Source organism: Lepisosteus platostomus, chromosome 28 (genome assembly GCF_059453375.1).
Source record: "Lepisosteus platostomus isolate fLepPlt1 chromosome 28, fLepPlt1.hap1, whole genome shotgun sequence".
Classification (NCBI taxonomy): Eukaryota; Metazoa; Chordata; class Actinopteri; order Semionotiformes; family Lepisosteidae; genus Lepisosteus; species Lepisosteus platostomus.
This window is the reverse complement of record NC_142638.1, coordinates 5,634,945-5,659,329: the sequence shown is the minus strand read 5'-3', so window position 1 is coordinate 5,659,329 and position 24,385 is coordinate 5,634,945. Positions and strand designations below refer to the sequence as shown.

The following is a 24,385-nucleotide window of genomic DNA, read 5'->3' as shown; positions in this document are numbered from 1 at the left end:
TATTACACCAAAGAGCATTAGGACTTTGATTGCCTCCATCTGGTTTTCAGTCTGGTTTTTGACCTACGGATTTCGACCAAAAGTTCTCAAATTGTAACAATCCCCTTCTCTCAATTCATTGACCTCTGACCTTCGCTGCGGAAAGTGAAAAAGTTGCAAGTTCAACCCCACCCCCGACTTCACCAAAGAGAGCCCACATCTTGCCCCATTGTTGCTGTGAAAAAGTCCACGTTTTCCTGGGAATTCAGCGCCGGAAGGCGTCTGATCCTGCCATGTTCTGACACTCTGCATCTCCGTTTGATTTTGTGTAACAAAGGAGAGGTTAATACTAGCGCTCCCACTACAGCAAAGTCCAAGTGCCAGTCAATTGATTTTCTTATTTCTCTTTATCTTTTAGAAAGGGAAAGCGCTGCCCTGTTTTGAATTATTCAGTTCCTCCTGCTCCAGTTTTTAATCTCCTTTCACAGATTTTCTCATTTTTGATTTGTACGGAGGCTCTTTCAGCGCGAGGCCTGTATTTCTACAGGGAGGGCGACCCCTGGGAGGGCAGGTTGTAGTTAAGGGGGTTCCTCGTTGTGCACTGATGTACAATGGAAACACATGCTGATGACCATGGCCGTGCCCACTCTCCTGAAGTCAATAAGCTGCTGTTGCATTGGGTGGCTGGAGGTGAACAACAGAAAGCTTTCAGGACGCAGCAGTGAAGAACTTCACAGTAAATCTATATAAAACAACAGCACAGGCTTCCTCCCTGTTTTTGGTGCCGTATTAAGGAACACCCATTCCTTCTGGGAAACGAGTATAATTTGCAATTCAGGTGTATATCTAACTGGCGCACAGATGCCTGTCATGTTGTGGGACAGCCTCACCTGTGAATACCCGGGCACCTGCCCACCTGAATCAACCCGAAATCACCCGAATTCTTCTCACAGCACCAAGAAATATGACAACATGGTCTATGACGGTGAACTCCACAATTTAAGGGCACTGAAATAGTCCACACAGAAAGCAAAAAGACTGTTCCTTGATAATGTTCCCAAGAACCCTGACTCATCGCTCCCAGATCTCTGGGTATTTGTAAATTACAAATGGTTGCATTGAGGAACAAAGCAACTTTTATTTGCCTGAGTAAATTATCCTTAGTTATGCAAATGAAGACCCCCCCAAAAAAGTGACGGATATTTATGCTTAAACATCTTTTTGGCCTCCTGGCATTTTTCTAAAATCAGGGCTTTAGTGAATAAGCTTGCAAAGAATGAATAAAGAACAACAAAGATAATGTAACGGTTTGATTACATTGCTTTTCCTTTAAACTGTTCTCCAGGTTTAATTAAATAAAAGTCGATTTTGCAAAGATTGCTTTTGCGTTGGCACAGCGGCTGCTGGTGTAGAACCTGAGCTGCTAGGAAGGTCAATCGAATGTTTATCAGGACTGTCATGGCGATAGATGGCACTGCATTGGAGGGGAATGTTCTGCTTAAGCTGTTTCTCGAAGACAGAGCACAGGAACAACACCGAACTAAAGACGAGCTAATGGTCTTGCAAACAATACAGGTCTCGCGCCAGAGTTACACGAGCAGTTTATCTTGAGGAAAAGGCTCGGCCAGTCTTCTGCAGCCTGCCAACGTCCCCTTCATGTTAAGCCTGCTCATGGAAGAGGATATTGACTCATGTCATAAAACCCTTTGCTTATTGCTAGAGTTCTGAGAGGTGACAGTTGCTTACTTTGCATAAAGTAAGTAGCACAAGGGGACTGTTTTTTTGGTTGTAGATGAACTGACTCGGAAAAATTCAAGAGAAAGCCTTTAAACCACTGCGAGCACACCTTCCTAGCTTAATTAAAGCCTACCAGATTCATCGAGCACATTGAGATTTAACACTCGCAGTCATTAATTTAACACCAATATTATCTCCGATTACAAAGTAAGGAAGCGTGCCTTTATTATGCACTCACCGAGCGTTTTCTGATCTGATCTATTTTCCAGCTCGCTGCTCTAAGATGCAATTTAAAATACAGCAAAATCAATGAGTCGGGTTATTAAACGTCTGAATAATTCCCACGCACACTGGTGAAAAAAACAGCAAGAAATGCAGAACATAAACAAAAAAAGGCTTAAAAGGTTGTGATATTTCACCATGGTCCCCTCTCATGACCCTTTCCCATGACCCCGTGGGTCTCTGTCTGAAGATGGGCCTCCAGAGTCGTGGGGCTCTCCTGCTCTTTCTGGCCAATGGGGGCTCATCGCGCTCACCAGTCGTGCTTGCAAAGCCACCAGCTGCTGTTGGACTGTGAGCAACAAGTTAAGAGAGCAAAAGTGCCTTCTTCTTGAGTGTCTGGATCAGGCCCTGCATGCTGCATAAAGCCAAGCCAAGTGACCAGAAACCTATCTTCTTCCCATTAAGCCTGCTCATTCCGAGACCCAGTCTGTATCATCTGGCCTCTCCTAGAGTGCCAGCTTCCATGCAAAGTCTGCTGGCTTGTGGAACCACTCTTCAGTGCAATTCGAGAGGGACACACACTGGGGAGGCCAGCATGCATTGCACACAGGCACTGTACAGCTGACCTCACCTCCCCATCCCAGAAGAAGGAATAGCTACTGAATGCAGCAAAGAAGAAAAACAATGGCAATCAACAGAGATATAGGCTAAACATATACAGTAGACACAGGAAGTGAAAGTACTGTATAAAGTAAATCATGCTGGGGCTACATTGTACTACATATAACGTGATGTAATGCAATACCACCCTGCACTTTCAATCTGTATTGTACTATACAGAATTGCAGAATGTTATACTGCTCTGTACCTGCCACATTGCGCACCTTAATGTTCGCTATTGTATTGGTCCAATTAACAGTACTGTACTTATCTTCACTACTTTGCATTCAGCATTAGGATGTGCATATCCATACAGTACTGTTTTTTGCTAGCTTGCACTGCGCCAGATGGAGCTCAGTACCCTCCTCTGTACTCAGCCATAGTCAATACACCTCCACCAGCTGCAGCTCAGCCCCTTCACTCACATGTAAAAAATCTTCTGTGATTCTGGGAAGGTCACGTTTCAGTCAAACAGATTGTATCAAATGATTTTCTTTCAGCATCCTTGAATGCTCTTAAAATACAGCCTGCTCCCTTTCATCCAAAGCAAAACAGTACTGTTAACTGAAACCATTTCCAGCCTTTGAAGAAGTCAAATGGCAAGCTATTCATAGTAGGAATCGCATATTGTTCAGCATTTTCCACTCATCATGAATCCAGGCCTTGCTTGCATATTGTTAATATGGGTTACAAATGCAGCTAATTTCATACAGCGTTAATTCTGGGCATTATCACATTACAAAGCCACATTGTCAGACAGTGAGGCTTGCCTGCTCTGATGCATTTCAATTTCACATTAGATGAATTACACAAGTGAGTTTATTAAGGATCATTCCTTGTCATGAAATTGCCTTGGAAGTGTAAGATTATTCAGGACATAAAGTGAGCTGCGGCTTATCTGCTCGTCTGCCCAGTTTTTTTTTCTTTCATTCGCTCTCTGTCTCCCCACAGTCTTTTCAGATGCTCCTCGCTGAAGAATACGAAGCGAAATTGGATGGGGAAGGCTTTTTGCGCCAGGCTTTTGTCAGCTTTTCATTCCTGGCTCCCACAGAAAGTCTGAGTTCAAAATCTCCGTCGCTTCTTCAATTTCTCAAATTGATCTACAAGCCCGAGCCCCCTTGCGTGGTTTGTGATTTCTTCCTGGCGGGCTTGCAAGCACGGATGGGGACTATGAACTCCTGTGTGTACCTGAGTGTGCAAGCATGCCTTCTTTTGGCAAAAGCGCCACTGCAGAGCAAGCCTCTGGATCACCCTTGGACCAAACAACAAAAAAGAGTAGGGGTGTAACCCCGGCGTCCTGGCCAAATTTCCCATTGGCCCTTAACAATCATGGCCTTCTAATAATCCCCATCTCTGAACTGGCTTCATCACTATGCTCTCCTCCCATCTGAGAGCTGATGTGTGGGGAGTGTTCTGGCGCACTATGGCTGCCGTCGCATCATCCAGGTGGAACTGCACACTGGTGGTGGTGGAGGGGATCCCCATTACCTGTACAGCGCTTTGAGTGGAGTGTCCAGAAAAGCGCTATATAAGCGTAAGAAATTATTAATTATTATTATTATTATTAACATTTCAAAGCTGCTCTTGACATGAAAGAAATGACTGCATCAATTAAGCAACACACCACACACATTTCTGCATTACTGTTCATCTTTCGTTAGTTAATAAAACACTGCGAAAAAAAGTCTGAGCTGGGAGACCCAGATCACACCTGCTTGGATTATTGGCCGGAGTGAAGGGCGCCCGAACAGTGTGGCTTAATAATTGTTGTGCGGTGGAAAAGCCAAAATATCTTTGCATAATATCTGCAGCACAACCCGTACTGATTCACTCGTATATCGCATTACATTAGTCACTATGGATACTAGTGAACAGGAAGGGCTGCACCACGTCGCCATTCACACGGACTTGCGTGGTTTGCGACAACAGGGCGACCATATAGTACTTTCACTAAGTTCACAATTTTGTGTTTCATTCAGAATTTGTTAAAATTTTGTGATGCCGTCAATGGATTTATTTTGTTACCCTGATTTAATAACCGGTCTGAGAAATTGGGACTGAAGTTCCCCTTTAATTAACCTGTTTGTTTATTTGTCTTTAGAGAATAAAATCTCCAGCCATCCTGGTGATGGCAGAGCCAGATGGCAGCAGGTGGCACCTTGCCCACCTCCCAGAGCTGGGGTGGTGGGGAGTGGGGAGCTCTCCAGCCTTACTGAGCACTCAATCATGAAACTTTCTTTTTTACAATATTACTCTAACACCGCCATTTCCCCATTGTAATACTAGCCTGTTTGAGCCACTGGCTTGCTGTCACTTTCTGAAGTGCTTCAGAAATGTGGGTTGGAGCAGTTGTCAAGAAAGCGTCCTCTGTCTACTGTGCAGTGTATTAACAGCTGTCAGCAGAAACAGAACAGGAATACCAATAATGGATCATTAGCATTATTGATCTTGTGTAACTTCTCGATAGGTGTAACACCAGAGATAAGAGCGATATTTCTGGGGGAGGGGAGAGTAAAAAGCTGTGGGCAGTGATGTCACGCCAGGAATAGGCAGACGCAGCCTCGAGTTGGTGGAATGTGCCCTCTCAGGCTCCTTACACTTTTATATTCTTTAGCCATTATCACATACGCCCAGAGTGTGATCAAGTAAACCAATGTCAGTTTCTATTAATAGTACAGAAATGGAACAGCTAGTAGTCATATAGCTTTTATGGAACAAACCAAACAGAGGTTAATTTCATGCCGAAGTTCATCCTTTGCAACCTGCATGGTGATGTAGCTTCTCACTTAAACCTCATATAACTTTTATGTCACCACACACTGTAGCCCTTTAAACCACACAAGTACACATCGGCATGCTTGTTCCTGCGCTAATCTGTTGTTGAGCACCTGGGGGGCAACAGCAGGGAGAAGGTTTGTCATACCACTAGGCCACACCTGAAGGAGGCTCCACAGCTGAAACGTTGTTTCTCTTTTCCTTTCAGCGTGGAATTAACCTTTACCTGTTCCTTTGCAGCCCACGCATGCTGATGCAGCCCCCTACTTGAACTACCTCTCAGCTACTCTTTTTTCCCCCTACTTAATTATCTTTTTACTTGAAACCATCAGATGTGAAGCTGATGGATTCGGTCTGTTGCTGTGTCTCTGGTGGCCAGGTGCCGAAGGATCACCCCCATCGCCACAGGGCCCTATCTTTGTTTTCATCTCTCTACCTAAAGTGCAGCATCAATCCTGCAGCACCATGAAAAAGAGACCTCGATGGATCAGGTTCACTATATTTGGGCCCATCTGCCGAACAGAGAGAGAGAGAAGCTGAATGGGACAATAAATCACCTGCAGCTGCTACTCCTGCAGGCCCAGCCCCTGTTGGCTCACCAGCTCCTCAGGAATGGTCTGGGGAGCACTGGGGTCTCTGAATTGGGTTTCCCTTGTTGCAGGCGGTACAGAGCCCCAGCAGAGACCACAGAAACAGTTTGCCACTGGCTCATGTCGCCCAGAAAAACTGGAAATGGGAGGGGAGGATGCTGGAGTGGCCTGTTTATTGCAAATTCTACAATATCTGAAGAGGACAGGGAGAGGGAAAGGCAGGAGAAAAAGAAAAAAGAAGGACAAGAAGTGAACCTGCTTCTGCCCATTTCTCTTTCTTGGTTTCGGGGGGGGTACTCACTGGTGGCGTCCATCAGACTGCGCTCCATGAGCGCGGGCAGCGTTTCGGGGACCCTGATCTTCTCCCGGTCCCTCTCCCTCTCCCTCCCGGCCGACACCGCGGCGCCCGAGCTCCTCTGCTTGTTCTTCTGGGCTTCGATGGCTTTCAGCTTGCGGGTGTGCTTGTGTCCTTTGTAGTGGGCCTCCGCTTGGTTCTGTGTGGCAAGAAGGTTTAAAAAGCAAAAGCTCAGACACATCGCGCCCGCCTAGCTCCCCATCTCACGGAGAGAACGTGCTCATCTGCGTCACCACCAGGCCACGCCTGGCCCTCCCTGCTCTCGGACATCCGATCGAGCAGCAACAGGAGTAATAAAAGTCAGAAACGAGAGAAGGCTAGTGATCCCCAGCTTGCTGGTCTCATTGCTAGCAGCTCCCTGATCTGAGAACCTCATGATGCGATTCCTTGTGTACCCAAAAAGGGTACGCAAGACAGCTTTATGTCCAGTGTTGCAACGTCTGCTACCTGAGCCAGTCGCCCTTCAGAGACCTACAGATGTTATAAAGTGGAAAAGGGGTCATATGTCTTTAACCAACTGCATTCGTCATGTCCAGACTGTAGCTGAACAACATGATCCTCTTTCAAACCAGGCCGTTACCCAGCACAGTAAAAGAGTGGGGCTCCTTGTTGTACTTGTTGGCCTCTTTCTGTACTGGCGAGATGCAGCAGTCCAGGTCTTTGTGAAGTTCTATGACACAGTAGTACGAGGCGCTGGTGTCTGGCTGGTTGAGAAAACGTGGCGGACGATGGGAGTCTCTGCTCCGCAGGAGTCGCACCCCAGTGACGGGGGGCCCAGTCCACCCACGGACGCGAACAGGCGGCCACTGGCACGGAGGGGCTGCTGCCTTTGCAGTCGCGGTGCAGGCAGGACGAGCCAGAACAGAGTGCCCTGCTTTGCTTCTATTTAATAGCAGGAAGACTCGGTGACCCGAAGTGATGGTGCCATTTGCAATTTAAAGCAAAGTGATAAAAAAATAAGAGGACAGTGTTGTCACTGCTGATAAGCTTTCCCCAGCATGGAGAGCGCTCGGCTCCAGAACAGTATGTGCCCTCCGAAGGGAATTTATAACGACGCACAACGAATTGCTGATGTAAATTCTAGGGGGGATATGTCGCCTATTATCAAGACATTGGCTGGCTACATGTGATTTACATTCAGAAGCAGGGCTCCAGTCAAACAAGAAACAATACAGGACAGCCTGCCGGTGAGAGCCTGCTCATGCCTGATAAGAACCCCGACACAGACACAGGAAACCAACGGTATTATTATGCGATTGTGATGTGCAACAAGGCCGCCTCTTATCTGCATAACTACCTTTTAAAAGTGTAGTGCTGGCATGCACAATGGGAGCTCACTCTCAAGCGTCTTCCTCAGTCAATACGTGCACCCACCCCCCTCCCATCCCCATCGCCACTGACACCTCCTGTCATTTTCAAAACACTGCTGTAGAGGCACAATTTCCCTGGCCCCCATCATCCCCAAATTACAGGCCCGAACTCACAACAACAGATAATAAAAAGCAAAATAAATAAATAAAAGGGGTCTTTCATTATCAAGTGAAAACCTTTTTAAGAGCTTCTCCATTAGCGTTCAATGGGTAATTTCTGCCATTATTCAGGCTGGTAATTGCCAGCAGACACTAAAATGTTAACAACCCAACACCCTGCACTTGGCACTTAAGTGCTGAACGACATTCTCTCTGAACTTAGAGTCTGCAGGAGGCCGGCGCTATCAGCGGCTTCTGATAAAAGAGTCAGAAAACGGTTTGCAGTTATCGGAGATTGCCAGCACTTTACCGAGCCCTCATTTTGACAGCACTTATTCTGGTTAGGCCTTTCGTACATGCATCTGTGCCCTTGTTTCGCTAGTCGAGCCTGTCTACCCTGTCTTCCCTGCTTTAGAGGGAGGAGGAAGGTGTAACGTGTGCAGCTCTGCTCCCGCTGGGATTCAGTCATGGCCACTCACTGGCACCTTCAATTTCAGAGCCACATGGTGCTGCTGCTCTACTGACCTGTGCTTAAGCATTACATAAAAGTAAGGACAAATATTCAATATATAAATCCTAGAAGTAGTTTAAGTAGTTCACATGCTGCCGACCTGGACAGCGGTGAATTCTCCTATGCCAAAGGGCCGGCCCTCGTGCTGTGGGAGAAGCCAGTTCCAAGGGAGTGACATTGCATTCCCTAGCAGGCTCAATACACAGAAGCCTTACTGTAACTCCTGGTGTCGTTACTCCTACCGACTTCAAATCTGGATGCGAAGGGGAAACTAGTGTCTGAATTCTAAAGTACTCGGCGCCCTTAAAAGCTTTGACAGTCAACCTTAGGGACTTGTTCAGAATCAACAATGAATCACAAACAGAGGAGTGGTGTGTGCTCCCAACAAGAGGGAACTATGGGGAAGGAAGTGCTCTGAAGAACATAAGAAAGGTTATAAGCAAGGGGAGACAATCCTGGCTCATGTACAGCAGCTTGGTTGGCTGCTAGTAACTAACTGAGTTGACCTCATCTAGCCTTTTCCTGAAACAAACCAGGGTGTCAGCTTTGACAGCAAGGCCAGGCAGCTTGTTCCAGTTTGTTCTAGTTGGCATCCTGGCCAGATTTCCCATTGGCCCTTACCAATCATGGCCTCCTAATAATCCCCATCTCTGAACTGGCTTCATCACTCAGCTCTCTACCCACTGAGAGCTGGTGTGTGGGGAGTGTACTGGTGCACTGTGGCTGCTGTTGCATCATCCAGGTGGGGCTGCACACTGGTGGTGGAGGGGATCCCCATTACCTGTAAAACGCTTTGAGTGGTGTCCAGAAAAGCGCCATATAAGTGTAAGCAATTATTATAATTACTAATGAAGTCCTTCCTGGTCTTTCAGACAGGTTGCCTTAGGATCTGAGCTCATGTGCTGTTTTAATGTATTAAAAGAGAATGCTACTGCAACAGACTGAGGTCCACCGATACATTGCTTGGCCTTCAATTCATTAGCCAGAACGTAATGGCTTTCTGCCTTATTCTATAAGCCACTGTGACAGTGACTACTAGCTACTGTAGTATAATTACTGGAACTGAAAGGAACGACTGGTCGCTTATTTCCTTCTCCGTCAAGACAGTTTCTATAGTCATCACCCCTCCCATCCCACTAAGGCACAAATCACCCCAGAACCAGTCCTCAGTCCTGAGGCTCACACTCTGCCTGGCTGGAGACTTGTGAATCGCAACAGTGATACGCTTTCAAAACCCTGCTATCGAAGGCGACATTGGCTTTCCTTTTTCCTGAAATCAAGAGATGGCTAAGCTTGCCACTGTTAAAGCCAGACAAGCAGTAAAAAGAATTAAAGGCGGGTCTTCAAAAACCCCACTAGAAAGTAAAACAAAAGCATAGCCACGGATAACAAAACAAGTTAATTAAGAAACAAAAACAAAGAAAACAACTTTAGAAAGAATAAGGATAATAGTAATCAAATGTGGCGTGATTAAGGGATGCAAGTAGTAGAAAATACGATTAAGGAACAGAATTAAGCAATAAAACCAATCTGCAATTCTGAGATTTCACTAGCTGCTTCTGCAGAGCAATTTCAAATGACTTGGGGGGGGCTGGGGGAGCAGGAATTCTTCTGGGTTTAACTGATTAACCCACTGTGAAAGATACTCCCCAGCGGGGATCAATGCTAATAGTGCCTAAAAAGTGATTATTCGTTAGTGCTGGAGAACAGGACTGATGGTTTGATGCAAACTGTTTCATGCAGCGAAAGCGCAGGCAGGACATCTGGTGTTTTAATATGTTTGAAACATCTTTGCCAAGAGGAAGCGGTGAAGCAGAGATAAATCGCTTTTGGTGATACGGTGATGGCGCAGGGGGTGAGATGTTGTTCAGCGGGCGCTGGATGTACCTCTGGAATTGAGAGCAGCACATTTTCTGCTTTTCCTTTTACTTCAGCAATGTTTTTCCACGGGGGTGGGCTTGCTCCAACTTTTGGACACTTTTTACAGCACAGCCATATTTCAGTACGCCCTCTCCCAAAGTAAGCGTGATCAGGTTTTACTGCAATATGAATTCCTTCACGTACATTTCCTTCAGTGTCAGGCCCTGGGTTGTGCACAAATCAACCCGATACTGTTGTTTTCGTGCATGCTCTGTTTTGTGTTGGGCATTTTGTCATCCATACGTGAAACTTACAAAAAAGCAATTGCAACTCATGGTCAAGGAGGGGTGCTGTTAGTTATGGAAAAAATCCCATTGTAATTTAAATCCCTTATCTCAGAAATCCCTCCTCTATGTCACAGGCTGCAGAACCTAATCACAAAGGTGACTCTGTGATGGCTCTGTCAGTCCTCTGTTCTTGCAGTGCAAAACTATTTTGAGATTTAGTTTTTTCATCATCTTTCCTGGAGTGGAGTAGTGTAGAAGCATGGGGAGCTGATGAGGGATTAATTATTTTCCCTTCTGAAATTAGTAGCTTTTGCATTCAGCAAAAATAATTAGCATCTCAACATTTTATAAAAAGAAACACTTAGTCCTCTCGACTTGCAGGCTGAAATGTGTATGACAGTGTCCCTGCACCCTGCCTGATTATTACAACTGCAGAAACATAAGCAAACTCTATCAAGGCTGTAATGACCCAAACTTCAATTTTCTGGAGCACTAATTTTTTATTTTTTAATTTATGTCATTAAACGGGTGTCACATCGGTGAAATATGGTCTCTCTGCTCACCTGTGATAAAAATGACCTCCAGTTTCATTTCGAGGAAAGCCTCATTAGAATTCCCCAACTTTCACTCTGTCATATAAATGCAAATAAGCAATAAAATAAAGTCCCGATACAAATAAGAGTAAAATGAATTGAATTAGTGAAAAAAGAAAAAGCAATTTCAGACCGGTTCACTGACAGCCTGTCTAATAGAAAAGATGAAGGGGACGCAAGAAGACAGCGTTATGAAAGAGAATCGTATCGATTGTTAATTAGTTCAAAGGTAGTGACACAAGGCTTTAATAATCTCGTGCTCATTCTGCTTTTCATTACTCGGATGCCCACGCTCTGCCTCAATCACACTGCTCAGATGATTGATGATTTGCTTCTGATTTTTCACGGGGGTATTAAAACCGAGGAATGGAGTAGTTACAACACAAAGCCAGGAGGGGGTACTGTTTGTTGTACTGTATGCCACTGGGATTTACTATTCGGTATTGCAAAGAGGACAGACCAAATGAATGGGCTTTCGGGTTTATAAAAATAACAAGCCTAACAGAATTTCTGTTTGCAAAAAACAAAGAGGAATTTAGCTCTTTGGATCCAGATTAAACACATTTTCAGATCAGTACTAATTATGTAGATCCATTGAAATACAGTAGCACGTCGGTTTTTAAAAGACATGATTTTAAGAGGTTGTACTACAGGAATGTTGTATTAATACAGAATATAATTTAAAACATGTTTTTCTTTTACAGGCATAATATATTAGGTATTTGGGGATCTGGTCTTAAAACTGATTAAAGGATTACTTAGCATTTTTAAATCAGCTTTTAAATATGATCTTTCTAGATTTACCATGCAAAAAAAAAATGCTGTAATACTCTGGACTTCATGGGGATGTAATAACTTTGCCTGGTGTAAGTACACAAATGTTTATATAATAAATAATACACAACAATGCAGAAGTCTATCTAGCCAAACTAAAGAAACCCAAATTAGAAGCATAGGTTAAGTGACACACTGTCAGGGATTTTAAACACACTTTTTTCAGTCATTGCCTTGCCTGACAGATGCTGCTAATTTCAGGAGAAAAAAAACAGTTTTTCTCCACAGGATTGTTATGACAGCATAATGATGAATTTCATCATCCGTCTTAAAATATGCCCGTATCACTGAGCTGATAACTGTAATTCGTTTTTCTGTATTAAGATGGAGGATCTAAATCTCCAGATGTTTCAGCTTCTCAGCCTGCTCGCTCTCTTTTTCCTTTTTCTCAGTTCTTCCCCTCTTTCTGTGGAGATACACTGAGTGCGGTGCTCTCCAGGGGGACCTGTGCCCGAATCTCTGGGAAGGAGTTCTGCCAGAGCACACCACAGCTTCTGCTTTTCTGTGATAAGTGGACTCTCCAGGCCTCTTTCTACCTCCCCCCCTCCTCCTCCACAGAAAAAGAGGAGACAGAAAGGCTCCTGGTTTCTTTTGATAGGCAGCACAACCCGATCCTGTTTTTGGGGTGCTGACAGCCTTTCGGGAGCCTCTCTGGCGTGACGTAAGCCACATACTTGGGCACAGGTATTCTTTATTGCCTTTCTTCCAGTGAGGCCCTACGACACAGAACAGCTACCGGCCCACTGAGCGGCCCTTGTTATTAGGTCTGACGTTGTCTTGAATAGATTTCTGTCTACGCTTCTGTACTGCCAGACTTGCTTGCCAGAGAGGGAGGCTACAAAGCCAACCACCTCACAGACACACAAGAACACAGAAAGTCCAGCCACTTTCCTCAGGGCTCAGTAGACAGTGCCGTACAGTGTGTCTCTGAGAGGTGGGGACTGGACTACCCAGACAGAAGTACAGGAGAGAGCATGTTAACTCACTCCCGTGAATTTACAACAACACCTTAACTGCAAAGATTATTATTTTACCTAGAAGAGGTATCACAAACAACCGCAAAGGGAACTTAAGTAACGGCCATTTATTCAACCCTAGGAATTCGAAACTCAGCTAAGGTCACCAGTGGTAGGGCATGTGTTTGAGACGTTTTTGGCCATTCCAAAGGGCTGTGCCTGGGAGTACATGTAAGGACAAGGGAACTGCATCAATCCCTCATGAGCCAGCCTAGAAAGTCTCCCAGGAGGCTCCGAGACCGCAATCTGCACCCCTTCCTTTACATTTCCACCTAATCATCTGCTGTTCATTAACAGTCTGTCTCAACCTGCTGGGATGACCTCTCCTCAGTCTATACTTCAGATGGGCTGTGACTGCGCCTCTCCAATTCGAGACGTCACTTTGACACTGAGCAGAGAGCTAGAAAGGTGCAGGCCATGGCCTTATTAGAGGCAGGGAGCAGGGGAAAGATGCACACGGAGATGAAGGCGGAGAGATGAAACAGTGTGATAATGAAAGACAGAAAGCGAGAAAAGGGGCTCAGCTAGAGACTGACCGTGGAGTTGAACCGCAGATGACAGATGTTACAGGAGATGATCTGTTTCTTCTTGAGGGGCTGGGGCACCCCAAATGTGTGGTTGATCACAGCTTTCTGCACGGGGTCCATCTGCAGGAGACAGAGACATGGGATAACCATCCACCTCCTAGACCCAACGGTACACAATTCTCAGAAGACCCCTGGTGTAATGCTGGATTCTTAAAATTAACATCTTTCTATTTGGATGAATGCAGAGTGATATGGACACCCTAAATATTACCTTTGCCTCCACATCTAGCTCAGCCAACGAGTGCAGCCATGAGACTTACTGCACCAGATGTGGGCTTATACCATGTACTGTACAAGAGCTCACAGTCTGTAACTTGGATAAAAAAAACTGTGGAATGGGAGGCTCATCATTACTGCCCTCAGACACTCAATCCCTCTACAGCAGTGAGCATTTGGGAAGGAAAGTCACAGACAAAGAACGATCTGGACAGGTTTAAAACTGACAGTGGCGTATTATGATCACGTTGGCGGTGAAAGGTACTGTTTACATTACTCTTTATAAGCTTTTGCTGAAAGGGTTCATATGCTCCAAGACATATAAATAAGTACGTTTGGTTTCTTATAAAGATCCCCAAATCATTTTAAAACGGTTTGATCTTTTTCCAAATTTAAGCATTTTGGAAGATAATTTATAAATGCAAAGCCTGTCGTTTTGTAAGTCGAACACACTTCCAGACAAGATCAAAACTCTGCCACTGAACAGCACCTTGACATGGTCATCCCTCCAGTGGCTAGGCAAACAGAGGTGAAGCATTTCCATCTTGTTATACATACACATCAGTAATATCTATATTGGCAGGTGCATATAAACCCTTTAATGGGAGCAGGAATGACTTTGGCACAGCACATTAAATATACCGTAAAAATATTAACACTCAGTTATTCTGAAATGCAACACAGTGTATACTCACTACAGCAGAAGCCAGTTACTGACACATACTTTAATATTTCAACAAAATGCAAAGTGACACAGTTATGTTGGTGACTGACCACAGTTTGCAATAGGGGCAATAATGTATACTGCATGCTTCTGAGAGCTGAAAAAGTTGAAAAAAAGAAAGGTTCATGTGATGTTTTGGTGCTTGCGTTTCGATATAGAGGTTTCTTTGAGGAAGCAGTCACATCGAGAGACCTGTCTAGTAAAGGTTTAGTTTTTGTTTTGTAAGTGAAGTAATCCTCACTTGCAACCATACAACACAAGACCAGATATTAAGCAACGTCACGTTCTGACTTGGGCTGTTTTTGGAATATGAAGTTGTTGATGGGCTTATTGCAATATTTGCTAGACTGGTTTTAATAAATTTGTAATTGCCCAACATTTTAGCATGTAGCTAACCAGTTGTGAGGCTCCTGTTATATCAGACTTAGCTCTCTGGCCCCCTAACAGAGCCTGGCAGGAGAATTAACACCAACAGGAGAAGGGGGCTCTTGCTGATGTCATGCATGTTCCAAGAGAGAAGCTGATTGCCAGATGTGCCTGATTATTAAAACCACTCTATCCTCATCATCATTCTGGCAATTGTGTGCCTTTGAGAATCACATCCAGTTGTTTAAGTATTAACTAGGCCATAGGGCTTACTCTGCTATCTGAGCAAAATATTTTTTTGGCTTGATTGAGCCTCTCGGTAGCCTGTTTATTTTTTTAAAGTAGAATATGAGCTGTTTTCCTGCAGGAGGCCCACTGTTTCTGTAGTACTGTTTTAACGCGTTCTTTGCGTTCGACAGTCCAAGCTTCCAATGTCTCTCGCAAACCCACCGCGTCCGCCAGCTCAACAATGAGGAAGAAAGTAAAAGCATTTATATCTTGGAAAAAAAAACAACAACTAAATCAATGCATCCTACATGGACAATGTTTCTGCCTGCTTGATGTAAAATCCCAATTACAGCGCAGCAGCCTGTAATCAAGTGTACTAATCTCGAGAGATCATCGCGAACCCCAGGAGATCAGCATGAATAAGAATTCCAATGCACTTGTACATATGACAATCAACTCCTCTACTGCTACTACTAATCATGGCTGGGTCTTCATGTCAGCTCTCCAGGTCGTGGGCATCTGTGTCCTTATGCGTTAAGCAACGGACGCTAAAACAGAGACAGGTTTCCTCTGCATCAGGGGTTCTCGAACTTGTCCTTCATCTGCAGCCGCCAGATCAACTTCTCTGCGGCGCGGGATCGAGCCGGAGCTCCAGCAGAACGGGTCCTCCCCGGCACGGGCCCCCAACCCCTCCCTCTCCGGGGCCCCCCGAAGGGCAGTCACTCCCTCCCAGCTGCCAATAAGCGCCGCTAATCAACTCCCACCAGCAGCTCTGGGCTCCCCTCTGCGATCTTCATTTAAACAGGAGCCCGCCGATCTGTTCTAGTGAGCGCCGCGGGAGACTGATTGGGCGCCGCGACACAGCGCAGGCCTGCCCAGAGCTGTGAGAAAATGAAGTGCCGGGACTCTTCTTTAAAAAAAACCCCAACAAAACACTTATTTCTGTTACGGCACAAGATCATCTATCTGAGATGACTTCTTCGTTTGGGGTTTAATTTCGCTGCACAGCTGGGGGCTACAACCCTCCATCACTGCCTCCTGCCTGCGATCCTCCGTCCTCCTCTCCGCCAGACGCGCGGCTCGGGAGCAGAACTCAGACCTGCTGTCGAACTTCAGCGTGCGTCACTGGCGGCAGTGGGGCATTCTTCTTCTCTCTTTCATCTGCCACTCTCGATGGCGGCTCCCTGGCTGCGTGACGTCAGCCCCACTCGTTTGAGAACTGGGAGCAACAGGAGCTCGCTGGCTGAACGAGGCCCGTGCATCGGCACCGGTGTTTAATAAGATCCCACCGTCTTTGGGGAAACTGTGCACAATTGTTTGTTTTAGAAGCGGAGAATGCAGCCTTTGTCCGGCTGCAGCCAGGCTTTGCAGTCCTATAAATGAGGCCGTTGTCTCCCGCCAAGCTCGCCGCCGAGGGGAATTATCTGATCACGGCACCCCCCCACTTCCATGCGGTCTGGGCTTTGAGGGGATGGTTGTGTTTCTTGGAGGGGGGAGTGGGGCTGGTTGGGGGGGGGGGTCAGCTATTTAGTTACTGAGACAGGTGCATTCATCACACAGGCAAGGCACACGCCAGAACAACACAGTCATTATCAGGCTTGCGGAGCCCAGACCAGAGGTAAAGGCAGGCAGTGGCAATGCCAGGTGATTAATGGCACATCTGTTTGTGCTACAGTATGCAGCTTTATTTACCTACCCAGCATTTTAATGAATGGCAAACTGGGAAGGCAGAGCTGAGGGCCCGACAAGAGTCAGATGCCCCTTTGCAGAATACAAAGGCAGGCGCTGGGCCCCTCCTTAAGGCCATGGAAACGCTGTGAGGACTTCTAATTACGGGCACCTGCCACAGCAGGACTGCAGGGTTAATTTACCTAGCGTGCTGCGCATGAAGTGCTCTCCAATGCACTTAACAGCCTGAGCGTGAGGCCAATTAATGTCCACATTCTGTGCCCTGCTCTCTCTCCATTTTTAGCTCTTCCTTTTTCTGTGCCTCTCTATCTCTTTCTATCTCTCTCCTCTCTTTTCCCCCTCTCGCTCTCCCTCCTCTCTCATCTCTCGACTGCCGACAAAGGCCATCGGGAGATGGCAGAGCCAGGCTTCAGAAGAAACTGCTGAAACCGCGCATTTATCTTTCGCCTGTTTTACAGGTCTTGAGACCAAGGAGAACTGTGTCTAAAAGTGTTTTATGCACTTTGAAAAGTGCTGTGATGGGCTACTTGGTCTTGTAGGCTGACGATTTTCAAGTCCGTGACTATCTTTTTCATTACATGGGTATATCTTCCATTCGACTTGCTTCTTACCACGGTTCGCACTCTCAGAGTTGAGGGAGTTCCTATTTCACCAGCGGGATGGGGCGAACCCAGCTGGGCCCTGCCAGTTGTGAGGCTCTGCTTGGGGAGCCCGGACATCGCTGAAAGGCGTCAACACAGACGCAAAGACTTCTGCAACGTCTGGGAGACAGGGCTCACCCTATCCCCTGAGTAAACACCTCAACGAGTTTCGGAGCCCCCCTTCTGTGAGGAGTGTAAGGACTCAGGGAGTTGCTAGGCATAGACTGGCTGAATCAAGCCCATCCATGGTCTGTCAACAGCACAATGCTAACTAGAGGTTCCAGCTGACTAATGAAAGGCCCCAGTTTTAACTGGAGACCTTCAGGTTATAGGGATTAACCTGCATTCTGAGTGAGCACCTTTACTGAGTGAACCTCTGGGAAGTTCTTTTTTGCTGAAATGAGGACCACCTCTCTACACTACTATGACAGTTCTTATGGTGCTGCCCTACAGTATTAGCTATCTAGAAAAAAAACTACACTGTCAATGAGCTATTGCATCAAAAATAGTTTAAATGGATTGTCACTTTGGTAATTTTAGGCAACAACAGGTATCAGATTCTTGTGTATATCTTTCTCTAATAGACCTACAGCACATATGATCATACACTACAGTTAGGCAATAAGGAGATAACCTTACAAGGAGTTTTTGTTCAATCCATGCTCTCAGTTCCTCAATTTTCTATTTAATTAAGTGCAATACTTCTATCCAGGCTCTGAAGTTTACTGTAAGTAAGTGTATTTGTAATGATATGAATGTTGAGGTAATCATGTATAAGGCCATAAAAAATCCTTTGCATATCTGAGAAACTATTTAGATGAATTGTCTGATTAAAATAAGTCACGTTGGAACAAAAGCTGGAAGACACTGGGCCCTCCAGGAACTGTTTGAGACGTACACAAAAGCGAGGGAATTTGTTTTTTGCTGTTAAGTGATTGGATTCTTTTCATTCTTTTACAAAATTGATTAAAACAAGAAATGAGGCACAAAATCAATGTAAAAACTCTAGATGGCTAGAAAATCGCGCACGGATAGACACCGTGCCTCTGTGCTAAAAGAAGATTTGTTCAGACTTCCAAAGATAGTGCATGACAGCTTTCTCCTCCTACCAGGCCAGCACGCTGAAAAGGCTTAATTAACTGATGAATCAGTTCCCCTTGAATTCGCTTTTAGATTATGTGCTTGAAAGAGGGAGCACATGTCTCCCCTCATGATAAGTCTTGTCAGTGCCCAGTTAAGAAAGCAAGGAGCATGCCTGCAGAAAACATGACACACTGGCAGAAAACACGGAGTGATTTGAAAAAAAAAAAAGTCGCAATCCCATGATATTGCAAGCTGCACAGCTTCGCAGACTGCTCCGCTGCAGTAGACAGACGGCCTGTCTGAACACAGGAAATAAACAGCTCAAATCAGGCTACAATACACAGCCTCGACACAGAGATGATAGGTATGTAACAACACCAGGCAGAAAAGGCAGCAGACTCAAACATTGCAGAGTGTGGCAGCTTGACATGGTGCATTATGGAGGAGCTGTCACAGATGGTCTAGTCTAGCAGTATTTCTATTGTGGGAAGTGGCACTCATTTGAGTTTGGCCTTTTAACGCTTATTTGACAGGACTCTGGAAAAAGGAAACTAAGGTCTAATGGGCTTTCAAGCCTTGCAGTAGGGCTGGCCAGCCCTTGTCCTGGAAATCCACAATTTAGGGGGCTACATGGTTCCCTCCTGAATCACAACCCATGGAACACTTTCGTTTTGACCACTGAAGGAGCTGACACTCCTGCCAGAACCCTGCGTCCTTCTTTCAGTCCAGCTCCGGAGAAAAATTGACCCGATGCCTGAAATTGCCTCTGAATCACTGAGAAACAAGCAGTAAAAGTAAGAAAGTGAGACCAATATCTTGCTTCAAGTCACACAGTTTAGAGAGCAGTTCACAGTTTCGAGTACAGTTTTTCCAAGTCTAATCCCCTATACAGTATGTCTTCAATTATGGAACACCTTTGACTTGCTAATCCTTCTTAACAAGTTTGTATTTGCAGTACCATTTCATTTAGCACCACCCCTTTACTGCACAACTCTAGTCAGGTCTATCAGACATCTCTTTTATTCATTCTGAGTACATGTTACTGGGAAACAAGTGCAAATATCACTCATGTGAATAGCGAGGATTTTCATTAAGGTTGACTTTTTAACTATAAGCTGTATCAATTAAGGAATTATAGACGAATCATACACAATATGGGTCACAGACAATACAATATAGAAACAATTAACAAAAGGTGTATGCACACATTATTCATGACATATGACAGGTAGTGTCCAGACATCTACAGAACTATTAACACTGAACTGAACAGCATGCGTGTTGTGGTACTCACCGTGTTGAAGTTGGGGAAGAGGCTGAGAGGGGAAGAGCTGTTGAGCCTGAAGGGGAGGAAGTGTTTAAGGTCCAGCTGGGGCTGCAGGGGGCGTCCTGGGACAGACAGGGAGGCCAGCAGCGGGCTGCTCTGAGCAGGGCTACCTGCACAAACCAGCATACACACACCATGAGTAACCCTCCTTGGCAGTCCTTAGCCGCAGTTAGGATTTAATGATGTGCAAACTCAGGCAAGGTACCGTGCTTTAGAGAATCTGCACCCTTTAATTGTAATTGGTAAAATGTCGAAAACATAGAAAAGCTTGAAAGAGTTGAATGTCTGAAGAAGATTTTAGACATCACTCCCATCTGCCATGCCCTGGCTGTTGTCTGCATGTACAGTAGTACCCTGACTCGCTCCTGATCTGTCCTTGCCACCAGCACAAATGACTTCTCACGGCTCAGTGTCAATCAGTATAAAACCACGACTTTCATTGTCAGTGATCAGAAAGTTGGGATGTAATTCCTCTCTACAACATGTCTCACTGAGCTGTGAACTCTTTTCAGCGGCTCATTGCTGACACCCATAGCCAACATGGCACATGATCCCAGCACGAAGGGCTAGAGAGAACTGCGTATATCAGGGGGCACTTGAAATAGAGAGGAAAGCGTCCACACAAACCGCCAGGACGCGCATGCTTGCTCACTCCGTATGGACGGACAGCTGAGAAACTGGGCTGGGCTGCCTTCAGTTTGAGCTTTGGCTGCTGTGCTGATGGACTCTCTGACCATCTTCGGAAGTGCAAATGGGAACTGAGAGCTATTGGGCATCAACGTGCGGCTGACTCCCTCGGTCACCTCCAAACTCCTGTGTGCAGTACCAAGGACAGCGTCACAGCCTGTCGCTCAAGGCTGTGCAGAGACACCCCGCTATCATTATTCCTCCTCACCAAACCCGTGTGGGGGCGGACGCACACACACTGTACACGGCTTTGTCATCTTTCCTCTGCTGGGCTCTTACAAGGCCCCTGCTGGGGACGAGCACGCCCGCGGGGAGCTGATTTCTTTCCTGCAGGACACAGCTTTCACGCGCACTGCTGAATTTAACAGACACAGTCCATTGTCCGGTCCTGGGGCTAATATGGGTATTTTTTCTTTTAATTCCCATGAGGCATTGTAATGGGCATGTTGGCACTGGACTGCTGGACAATACTGGTCCTCCCTTTCCAGAAGCAATAAAAATATTCACTACAGAAACATCTGGATCCCACCTTCAACACGGGGCTCTTATGTCTCTCAAATGTTTTTGAGCTGCTGAGTGCAGATTTCTAGATTTCAGGTTTCTAACATTATACCAACAGCCTTAAAAACCTTAAAAATTTTAGACAGTATTTCTGCACTTGATCAAATTACCAGAATTACAAGGCTTTACAAAACAAACATTAGTTAAACATACAACATATGTCTTACTGGCTGAACAGACCCTACTAATGTATCATGACAGGAAAATCACGTCATGGTCTGCTGATCAATGCATCTACTTTAATCCTCTATTCCGGCTCATTCTGATTTCACAGATGTTTCTTCATCGTCGTCTTTTTTTGTACATTACGCTACCACCTAATTCCTAAGCCACATTTTCTCACCAAGAGAGCTGGGGAGCCACAGTACAATGTGTTCTAAAAACACTGCTTCCTCAATTTGCCACTTGAGGAAGCAGATTTCTTGCTTGGCCACCAGCGCTGAGACGTCTTCACAGAACCTGTTTTTGTTTGCCGTTATGGGTCCTTAGAACAGTGCAGAGCAGGAACGGACAACAGGGCTTTGACACAGAACCACTGCAGCAGACATGAAAAGAAAGAGAGCTGATACATAGACTTATCCCTAAATAGACGCCAGGGAACATGCAGAATTCAATTTCAATGCATAACGCACCACCCAAAAATCGTTTAACTTCAGATTAACATTCCTCAATTTACAAGGATCATTAAGCAAAGCCAGGGATGGTCCATGTTGCTCATGGCCCCGTTTGCCAGTGCTGCAGCAACTGTCAAGACTAACACATGGAGCCACTTTGAGTAAATCTATAAGTCCAGTGTGAGGCTGTTTCCTTGATGCACGCCCTGGGCAGCTGTATTGATGGAGCCATCCACCTATTTCAGCATCTGCCTGCAGAGCTGAGCGAGAGTTTAATGGGATCTCAAGTCTACGGCTCCCTTGGCGACTGCATTAAAGAGGAAACCTGCCAATGATCCCCGCTCAAGATAAAGACGCCACAGGACTGTGTCCACTGTGCACTGCAGCCCCCATATGGCTGCACTTGAAATAGCCAGGCAGATCTTTGCACAATGTTTGCAGTAATGTCACTTTCTTGTTTTTTATAAACTGTGTTTTCTCAAGGATAACTATGCAAAAGAGAGAGCCCCAGTCATACTTAATTGATCAGACTTTATGAACCGATACTGTATGTGGCACAACAAGCATAGAAAAATCAGACGCACACAAAAAAGCAGCTTTTTTGTGCATGATGCAGGGTCTGATGCAGATGCTCATGCAGCACATTTGTAGCTGACAGATCCGGCACAGTGTCAAACACAAGCCTACTGTAGCTTGTAGATACACAAGACATTGTGGAGTCGCAATATAATCAGGAGGAAGTATTTTTAAGTATGCATGGCTTAAAGAGAGTTTAATTGTCACTTTGACAAAGCAGGACAACACTTGGAGAGTGTGGGCAGGACCCACTTGCGGGGAGCTGGAGGAGTTGGCCGTGTCATTCCTCAACCTTGCCCGGAGCAGAGAGCTGCACAAAGGACATGGTTCTGTCGGTCACTGCTGCTCACAGCACTGCGCGGCTCGGAGTGCACCGCCGACAATGCACCAGGACCATCTGTCAGGAGCACGCTTCTCCTGCAGGCCCAAAGGTGATTTTCTCTTTGCCGTTCATGCAGCTGAAACACCATCATTCATTTCCCCGCCCTGACGGTACGGCATCCAGAGGGGATGAGAGAGCTTGGATCGGGCTGGCCCCATCCGCACGCCTGCAACGTTTGCAGCCTATTAACAATCCTGGCCTCCTGGATCCTGGGCCGGGAGGCAGTGTGGGGCAGAATTCATCAAACAGAAGGGACAACTGCGGCATTTTATTGGTTACTGATGTGGCAAACCCCACCCCACAGACCACCTCCTTCACTGACCTGCTGAAGTCCCAGACCACCTTCACCTACCAGTAAGCAGGCTGCTAAAGCAGTGACTCCCTTTGACACTTACAAGTGCCCCTAAGATGTATACAGAATGCTACAGTAAGTGAAGGGGAGAGGAGCAGGGTGATGCGGAAAAGGCACATGTCTTCATAGCAAGACAGTAGGGTTTGGGCATAGCCCACAACCAGAGATTCAGCCTGTTTTTGATCTGCACTGGGAATCCTCTTTTGAACGGTACACCAGCTTTATTGTCCTCAAACTATGAGCCCACCTCTCGCTTATCAAAATGACAAACCTCCACTCAAAACAGTATTTTGGTGAAAAATCATTTAAGTCTGCCCGAGGGCCTTTATCCTCTGCCCCTACAGTAAATCCGTGCAGATCATTTACAAATACCGCTCTGTAGAAGTATTTCAACAGGGAAACAAATCGTGTTCACAAACATTAAGCACTAGCCTTGGGATCACCGATAGCTATTTTCGGACAAACAAGTCAAAGAGCGCAGCTCATCTCACTGCCGTGAAGCCAGCCTGCAAGGTTGCAAGCACAACAGTTGCTACTTAATTGGAAAAAAATATGAAATGAACTACATATTGGCATTCCTCTTCCCCATGCATGAAGACGCCCTGAAGAGCTGCCTGGTGATTCTGGCTGCGTCGAATGCGGTCGAGAAAAGGCCTGTCCTGCCCCCCCCCCCCCCACTGGCCCGCGAGCGAGAGCTAACCTCTTTCCATCACATTGCGTGAGTTTCTCTTCGTAAGGGATCGGTCCTTGGGCCGCGCGCGCCTGCGAGCTCTGATTAGTTCAGCACAGTCGACTTCTTCCAGAAGGAGAAAGGGCGGGGGTTGGGGATGCACACATTTACAGAAATAAAACTGCAATCATAAGAAGTAATTATCTTGCATATATGATATTGTAATATATAGATATGCCATATATAATTATTTATTATATTATTACATTAAAAATATCTTACAAAAGATTCTATTTCCGAGGATGACCAAAGACTGGGCTGAAACGCTGAGAAAGGGAAAGGCACACTCACTGCTTCCCTGGGACTGGATATGACAAGGTTAGCAACACAGACGCCAAGCCCTCCTGGGATCTAATGACCCGGACTTTTATTTGAAGTAATGACACTCTTGGGAGAATAATGGGCTAGTTGGGGGGGGTTACTGTGAGTGAATTAATTTCAATAACACAGTGTACCAGACGAACATGACGTCTGACATCAAGGGGCTATTTGTGCCGAACGTTCTGCTAGATTTCTGCTGCAAGACAACTGTGGCGTTGTGGAGTTCGTAGTCATTTTGGCGAGTAATGCCCAGATCCCCTTCTTCCCCCTCCAATACTCCGGCCTCACATTGCTGATGACTAGAAAAGCTTTGGATCTCTCTACTCCCGGGATACCAGGAACATACTGTGCCTCCACAAATCTCAGGGCTAACGAGGCGGAAAGGACAATCCTGGGTTTACGCGTCAATGCCG

At 45.9% G+C, this 24,385-nt stretch overlaps 1 protein-coding gene across 3 annotated transcripts in view; it reads right to left on the bottom strand.

Moving 5' to 3' along the window:
- The window catches only part of znf385c (zinc finger protein 385C), a 172,752-nt gene that overhangs the window by 5,151 nt on the left and 143,216 nt on the right, over nucleotides 1–24,385 (bottom strand). For all 3 annotated transcript variants that reach the window (XM_088623136.1, XM_088623135.1, XM_088623138.1), the window contains 3 exons: nucleotides 19,717–19,859; nucleotides 13,425–13,535; nucleotides 6,265–6,457 (listed from right to left, as the gene is read on the bottom strand). In XM_088623136.1, coding sequence (XP_088479262.1) covers nucleotides 6,265–6,457; nucleotides 13,425–13,535; nucleotides 19,717–19,859 — 447 coding nt within the window. The remainder of the gene's footprint in view (nucleotides 1–6,264; nucleotides 6,458–13,424; nucleotides 13,536–19,716; nucleotides 19,860–24,385) is intronic.